The following is an 8,343-nucleotide window of genomic DNA, read 5'->3' as shown; positions in this document are numbered from 1 at the left end:
ATTAGCCTCTGGATTATGACATACAGGTTAGTTAATTCAAGTCTTGAAGCATCAAGCTAAATCTTCAAGCTGACTAGCAACTTGCCAGTCACAGGATTACGTTGTGCTCCACCTCCACTGGAAGTCAGGTGTCAGCGACAGGACTGACGCCAGTCCAGAGCTGGCTGTGTTCTAGTACTGGTAGTTGGAAAATCAAAGAAAAACATGATTTGTTTGGGTACTCAACAAAGTATTGTCATTATTCCTGCAATGCTAGCAATACAAAAAACATCACTACCGCGTGTTCCTGCAGACATGCTGGCCAGTGTTCTTGTGTGTGGCTTTTTTAGCATGTTACAAATACACAACAGTGATACTACAGATGACAAATTCTATAGTTTTGCTGCTTTTTGTGCACACTGTCTGCAACATGGATTGAGAAATCAGAGGTTATTGGGGCCTCTCGAACTTTCTGAGTTGGAAATCTGATTTGAGGGGACATTCCAGTTTAAAATTCTAACTGGAAAGTCAGGATTTCTGATTTCATCTGTGTTTACTCTTGTGGAGTTTTATTTGGAAAGATTTAAAACTAGCAAATGAGACCATAAATCCATCAGAAATGTATTTAATGAGGTCATAGAGCAAGGGAGCTCAACTGGCATTTCACCATAGACCTCTATTCAACTGAACCGCTGTTTGTAAGCCGAGGAGTCGCCCCATGCTTACCAGATCCAGGCAAGCAGGGGGCTGAATGCAGATCCACCCATATGGAAAAGATATATATAAATCTTATAAAGTTTTTATCTGTCTTGTATGAAACTTGTATGAAAAGCATACAAGAGTGAAAACACATATAAGATCCCTTGAAAAATTATATAATGAAACTTGTATGTTTTGTATACTTACTAAAAAAATATATGAAAGTAATGAGAAACTGGCCACTTTCATGAGTAAATCATGTAAGCCTTATATGATTTATATATGATTTACTCATGAAAGTGGCCACTTTCATGAGTAAATCATATATGTTTTTACTATTTCTTTTCCATATGGGCAGGTTTGACACCAGGAAGTGACGACTTACTTTTACATACAGATTTTATAAAAGGCAGAGAATAACACTGTGGAGTTTTTAGCTGAAACATACTGTAAATATAATTTTACTACTAGTTTATTCCACTGTAGGACATTTTGCTCCAAATAAAATGGTGACATGTGGATTTTGTATCATAATACCGATATGTACAGGTTTAAAGTACTAATTTAAGACACACATAAAGAGAAATTTGGACTTTCTCCTGTTTTGGTAGATCTTCAGCCAAAGTTACTAACCATCAAACATCAGTAATGACAGCATACAGTCATGGCATCAATTTCGCTGCCAAATTGACTAATTGGCCAATAATGGTGTTTGAAAAGTGTGAAATCCTCATGATTGTTCGTCATTATATTATAGAAATGTGTTTAAAAAAGCATTTAAAAAAATAAAGTAAAAATTGAAGTTGCAAAAGTGCATGAAAAGTCAACTTTGTGCCACTGCCAAAGATCCTCAGAGTGTAAAATACTGCAGTGCAATCACTGATATTACACTCAGTGTGTGTCCATTTGTTTTTGCTGCTCCCCCACACTGTAGACCGATGACTTTTGTAGATTATTTTCCTTTAATTTTCTGTCACTGTTGCAAATGTAGGACTGTGTGAACAGCAAATCTGAGGTCAAACAGTATCTACGAATACCAAACAAGTTAATAATTCAAACATTTTTGCATCACTGTTGCCACCTCTCCTTTGTTGAACTGTTAGCAAACACACAGAAAAAAAACAGCTTTGTGATGTTTGGAGGCTTCTTCATTTTCCCCGCTGCAAATTACCCAAGAGGAAATGGCCAGTGCGAGTGGATTGTGGGGACTTTATTCGTCTGTTTCCTGCGGTAAGTTATTCCTTTGTCTGGGCCGAGCTAATAGCAGGGAATGGGATTCAAATAGAGTCAAGCTGCCTCCTGAGATCCCTCAATCCACCGTCGCCATAAAAAGAGGTCTGAGGCCAGTCTAAATATTTGGTAGTCTTAGCAGGTTCATGTTAAAAGACACACACACACGCACATGCACGGCGCACACAAACGCACGGGGTGAATGCACAAGCAGGCCGAGGCTGTGAAGTTGAATGGCATAGCTCAAAGCCTTCCTCCCCCTATCCCTCCCTCTTTCTCTCTCGCTCTCTCTCTCTCTAAACCGCCAAACCATTCTCCCCCTTTCTCCAGCTCAGAGGAATTCATTAACTGCCTCTCCACAGAGACACTATGGAAATCAGGCAGCTACAAAGGCAGAGAGGGAGAGAGAGAGAGAGAGAGAGAAAGAGGGAGAGAAGGGAGGGAGGGGTGATGGTGGTGGTGAATGGGGCTATATTATCCTATTAGATGGTGGATATGTCTCGTTTCCCTCCCCTGTCATGAGAAAAACATTAATTTTAAGTGAGGAAGGGAGGGAGAGAGAGGCAAAGACTGAGAGAGAGAGAGAGAGAGAGGGGGGAAGAGAGAGGGGGTGGGGGGCTGAGGGGTAGATGGTGAGGGTCTTTAACGTTGCTCTTTTATCGAGCTGAAATGGAGAGTCCCCTGGCTCCATTTACCTTGGCAATGAGGATAGAGGCGCTCTCCATGAATGCCATTTAAAATGCCATGGAGATTAAGCATCCTCTCTCCCTCTCCCGCTCTCTGTTTCTCACACACACATATGCAGCGGCAGCAGTGGCGGCGGCGGGGCTCGTCATAATATGTGTTTAGGAAAAACAGCTTTGAGATTCATGAGTAAAGCCCTCTAGGTGCCAGCGCTGAGGAGGGAAGAGAGCAGAGAAAGAGACAGAGAGGACCATCACTTAGCCAGAGTGGGCTTTAAGCACTGTAATTAAATCATTAGACCCCTCTTCCCTCCCCCTCTCCCTCCCCTTCCTCTCTCTTCTCTCTCTCCTCTCTCTCTCTCTCTCTTGGCTCAGCCAAGCTCATCAGGAGCTCAGAGTGTGAAATGATGAATCTGTATTTATAGGGATGGAGTAATTACAGCGCTAACCTCTGAGGGGACCCAGGAGGGCCACAGGGCCACAGAGCAGGGTGCAGGGTGCTCAACCTCATTAGCACTGCCCAAGTGTGCGTGTGTGTGATAGAGTGTGTGACACAGTGTGTGAAAGGAGGTGTGTGTGTTCAAAGAAGCACAGTTGCTGTGTGTTTTGATGGTTAAGCCTGTCAATGAGGACACATCAGCCTGCCTCCTCCCACACGTGAGGGTCCATTTTTACACTTTCTCCCACATAAAAATGGTCCCCCCCCCCCCCTCAAAAAAAAACCAAAAAAAACCCACCACCACTTTTCATCTCATACCTTAAATAGCAATTTGAGGTATGAGATGAAAAGTGGTGGTGCTTTAACATTTCTGCGACATCTGCAACTGATACCAAGGGCCTACAGTAGTCTATTCTTCTCAGCAAACATCTGTCATTTTCCACTCCACAGCTCCCGTGCGCTCCGTATCGCTGCCATCTCCTATCATCTTCGATCTCTGTCATTACCTCCACTCTCCTTTATCTCCACAGCTCTGAAAAAATAAGCTCCACTGACTTCCGCCGATAATCACGGACATTCCTCGTGGATCTGTCCGACCATATCAATGCTTCCCGGCCCATCTGCTGGACCAGGAATGTCCGGGCATACCCCACGAGTCAGCAGTCAAAGCACCGAAAAATGACACCAAAATACGGAGAGATTATTATTATAATTATTATTATTATTATTATTATTATTATTATTATTATCATTATTATTATTATTGTAGTAGTAGTAATTAATGAATTCATTGCGCAAGACACACATACACTGCGCACACATGCGCGCACACACACAGGTTACCTTTTCGGTAGACACAGTGAAGACTGTCGAAATTAAATCACACACATCAATACACACGCACACACACGCAGACGACCTGGGCTAACCAATGCACTAATCGCCTGCCCCGGGCATAGGAGGAGCTTGGTGCTTAAGTAGGCTGCCAATCAGTCACTCAGCTCCACATCCAGAAGCTCCTGCGGCCAGACATACGCATCAACTCCGCACTCGAAAGTGCCAAACTGCTCCTGAGACACAACTCGGTGGAAGGGAAGGCTGACAGTTTCTTCTTTTTTAAGTGGGGGTCATCCTGATTTGTTTTGTTTTTTAACTGTCCCGTTTTTCTGTTCTTTTTTGGGGATTCCTTCTTTCTTTTCTTTTTTTTTCGCTCTTGTGACTTTGGGAGAGATTTACTGCACGCGTACTCCGGACATGTCTTTGCCTCAGCTGGGGTATCCCCAGTTCCTCAGCGCCTCCCATGAGGTGTACGGAGGCGAGCGGCCGGGCTCTGCCCGGGAAGGAACCACCGAGGGCGGCGTGAGCTCATCAGCGACCGCCGCGGCTGTCGGCTCCATGCTGGGGATGTACGGAAGCCCATGGGCGGCTCATAACTACAGTGCCTTTCTGCCGTACAGCGGAGCCACAGACCTCGCCCTCATATCCCAGATGGTGAGAGATGATACACGTTCAGGTGTTCATAAGAAAATAGTGAGGCTGAGCTTTTCACTGTAATGCGTAAATACAACTTGAACCATTTAAATGGCGGGTTGTTCGCTTTTTTTATTTGTTTTTTTAAGAGAAATTTTTGTGAATTTTATTGAGATAAATTAATTATTAATATTTAATTGTCTGTGTGTTGGAGCTATAAATACTTGGGTGAATTGCAAAGAACTGAATAGCCACATAACACAAATGAACGATCTCTGGTAGCGTGACACTAAACTTCAGTTTCAAATTTAATTTGAGGTCATGGTTTTTGAAAGCTTGAACATAATGTTGTTGTTTTTTGTTTGTTTTTTGCTTTTTTTTTTTCTACAAATGTGGACCTGTCTACTGTGGCAGGCTGCACGTTTTAGCATAAAGGCATTTATCAATATTGAATTAAATAAAAATCAAAACAAAATAATATGGTAGGCCTAGATCATAGAAATTTGCAAGCGACCTAAAAATGAGGGATATTTGTTGTGATCTGTGTCTGATTACTGATTTTTTTTCAAACTTGTAAGTTTTTTGTTTTGTTTTGTCAAGCAAAACGTTTTTGCTCCAAATTTCCATTTGTATTTTCCTGTTTACAAATTTTCTGAACTTGAGGCGCAAATATCTTTGGAGTTGCTCAACAAGTTGCCCCCATTTTTTTTTTTTTTTTTTTTTTTTTTTTTTTTTCTCCCAACAACATTCCAGGGCTCACAGTATGAGCTGAAGGACAGCCCGGGGTCCCACCCAGCTTCTCTACCTGTTCACACCGCCCAAGGCTTCTACCCCTACGGCCAGTACCCGTACGGAGACCCGTCAAGGGCCAAAACGGCCACAAGGGAGACCACCAGCACCCTGAAGGCCTGGCTGCAGGAACACCAGAAGAACCCTTACCCCACCAAAGGAGAGAAGATCATGCTTGCTATCATTACGAGAATGACACTCACACAGGTGGGCAGCGTGATATGTTTTCGGAGCTCAATTTGTATAAAATGTTTCAGTTCAGTGGTCTTTCTGGCACCTTAAAAGCACAATTTGGTGGGCATCAGCCTCCAGGCCCACTTAAAATAAATCCCTAATCATTATTTTAAAGGTTTTATTCTTCATTTTAATGTCCTTCAACAGCACTGCTATTTGTTATGAGAACTCAGTTGGCCCACATATGACTGTTTTTAATACACCTGCAGAAAAAAAAAAAAAAAAAAAAAAAAACCTCAGTTCAGTTTTTTTTTGTTTTTTTTTTTTGTTTTGTTTTTTTAAATCTGAGCTCAGGAATAATAAATAAAATCAGATGTCTTTTTAAATGTTTTATAATTCCCCATCTACAGATTTCAAACCACAGCATCTGAGTAATAATGCTTAAAAACGCGCTTTTCTTTTACAGGTGTCGACGTGGTTCGCGAACGCCCGCAGACGCCTGAAGAAGGAGAACAAGGTCACCTGGGGCCGCAGCGCTGAGGACCGGGACGGCCGCATCTTCAGCAGCGACAACGAGGACGAGCACGGCAAGAACGGCAGCGACGACGAAGATGAAGAGGAGGAGATAGATTTGGAAACCGTCGATATCGAGAGACCCGAGGAGCAGCGCGAAGGCTCCGCGAGGGGGGAGGCCGAGGCGGGCCTGTCCGCCGCCGAGCAGGCCTCGGAGTCGAAGAGTTTGGAGAGCAGCAGGACGCTTTCTGCGGAGACCCTGAGAGGAGCAGAGGCGGGTGTTTCTCTCGGTAAATCGCCCAGTGTCAAGCTTCCCGCGGATCATTCGCCCGGCAGGCAGGAGTGCCAGAGACCAGCACAGAGCAAACCTAAAATCTGGTCTCTGGCTGAGACCGCCACGGCGCCCGACAGCTCTCACAAATCTCCACCCGCGGCCCTTGCGCACCACGCGGCTTTGGCCTCCACCGGACACCCGGCCTTACTCCCGGGTCACGGAATATATACGTGCCAGATTGGCAAGCTGCACAACTGGGCCAATGCAGCTTTTCTGAATGCCAACTCTCTTTTGAACATGAGGTCGCTCCTGGCAGGGGCGCCGGCCGGACACCTGCCCGTCCACGGCGCAGTGCCGGCTGCGCGTCGTGACGCACGACCGGCAGCGGTCGGCACGGGAACGTCGGGTACGGAAGACGACAGCGATGTAGAGTCATCAGGGAGCTTCAGTCCAAAAAGAGATGGTATGGGCCTGATTTCTTCTTCTTCTTCTTCTTCTTCTTCTTCTTCTTCTAATTATTATTATTATTATTATTATTATTATTATTATTATTCATAGGACTTGTTCCGTTGAATCACTCAAATGGCGACAACAGCAGCTCTCCTTCCTGCAGGGCAGTTTCACTTTATTTTCAAAGGTAATTTCACGAACACCTTGTCACTCGTTTGTTTTCTTTCCTTCCGCAGATGAAGAGAGCGACCACAGGCCCGATTCCCTGAAGTCCCCCTTTCAGATGATCACTGACAGGTGATTTCAAATCAATTTTGGCATTATAACACCATCAGCCTCGATTAAATGAACCTTACAGCAAGAGGTAAACACTGTTACACCTGACTGGTCGGGGAGGCAGAACTCGGCACATAAATCATACGATTGAGTCCCCACTTTAACGCCTCGTCAGGCAGGAGTCTGATATATTCTGCGCCTCTCCCTCCCTCTCTCCCCTCCCAGCCTGCCCCCCATCCTCCAACAATGAGCTATCGCCACCTATGTCATTTAAATAATCTGCCGCTATTTATTCACGCCCACCCCCCCGTGAATGAAGCTAATGTATGTCAAAGAAAGCCCTGATGGCAACATCATGAATGAAGCAGAGCGTGAAAAGACATAAAACAATTTACCTATAGTGGGGTTTTTAATTTGCATAAATACAGCTTAACACCGTTTGAAGGAAACAAACTCGAAGTGTTAAAAAAAAGTTGCTTCGTTAGTTTAAACGAAGGATTTCTTTTTAAGAGTAAAATTGCCAAATTTGTTTCAGATAATATAATTATAATGTCTAGACTTTATTCACCTCTGAGCAATAGTTTCCTCTTCTTCTCTTTCCTCAGACCTCACCACGGGACAGCAGCACAGCGAGTTCTGACAACAACAATATGAGAAGAGAAAGAAAAAGAGGAATAATTTTATTTAATGGAGAACAGTTTAACGAAGGATATTTTTTGGACTGGGAGGCCTGTTGTAGTATTACTGTTTAGCTTCCACATGAAAAAGAGATGTTCGCGTTTTTTGTTTGTTTGTTTTTTTTTAGTCTCTGAATCACTTGTATTTCTCTTTTATGTCCTCTTATGTCCCCCCTCTGTTCCTCTGTTGTGAATGGAAACCTTGGAAAAAAATTGTAAATACAGGATATGAATTTGTCTTTAAAGAATATATTTTTTGGGAACTAAATAAATGTCATTATAGCGCTTTATTACTGAAGAAAATCCCACCACCTGTATTTAATAAGAGAGGACCAATTTCCAGCCAAAGAAACAAGGGCAGAATGCAGATTAAGAAGCACTGTAAACTTCCTAAACTAAGCACACATTATTATTAGTATTGTTATTATTTGTTTAGCGCCTGAATTTAGGATTTTTATAACATAAATTTACAATTAGTAACCAGTACAATACAGAGAGTGCAATTAATGTATGCAGAGAAATTCTCCTTCAAGAGCTCAAGTGGATTTGGTATTTTAAGGGTAATTATATATCTATATTAATATACATATAATACAAGTATTGCAGTTAATCTCCAGCTGACCTCGTCGTCCCTGTGTCTAGTTTGTTTCGCACGAACCATGCAGTGTCAGCTCCTTTATTTTTTAAACT

General features: G+C 43.2%; 1 protein-coding gene across 1 annotated transcript; it reads left to right on the top strand.

Moving 5' to 3' along the window:
- Nucleotides 1-3,827: 3,827 nt before the first annotated feature.
- On the top strand, nt 3,828-7,943 carry irx1b (iroquois homeobox 1b). The gene is made up of 5 exons (XM_040021412.1): nt 3,828-4,521; nt 5,254-5,496; nt 5,930-6,713; nt 6,937-6,997; nt 7,582-7,943. Exons 1-5 carry the CDS (start codon nt 4,285-4,287, stop codon nt 7,628-7,630), a joined length of 1,374 nt encoding a protein of 457 aa, XP_039877346.1. The 5' UTR covers nt 3,828-4,284; the 3' UTR covers nt 7,631-7,943.
- The last annotated feature ends 400 nt before the right edge of the window (nt 7,944-8,343 follow it).

The sequence above is a fragment of the Simochromis diagramma genome, unplaced genomic scaffold (assembly GCF_900408965.1).
Source record: "Simochromis diagramma unplaced genomic scaffold, fSimDia1.1 OVJJ01000753.1, whole genome shotgun sequence".
Taxonomy (NCBI): Eukaryota; Metazoa; Chordata; class Actinopteri; order Cichliformes; family Cichlidae; genus Simochromis; species Simochromis diagramma.
The sequence above is the reverse complement of the archived record's forward strand: the minus strand, read 5'-3'. Positions and strand labels throughout refer to the sequence as shown.

Coding starts and splice junctions, on each gene's coding strand:
- irx1b (XM_040021412.1), top strand. CDS start 4,285: ATGTCTTTGCCTCAGCTGGGGTATCCCCAGTTCCTCAGCGCCTCCCAT. Junction 6,714..6,936: donor CTTCAGTCCAAAAAGAGATG/GTATGGGCCTGA, acceptor TTCCTTCCGCAG/ATGAAGAGAGCGACCACAGG. Junction 6,998..7,581: donor TTTCAGATGATCACTGACAG/GTGATTTCAAAT, acceptor CTCTTTCCTCAG/ACCTCACCACGGGACAGCAG.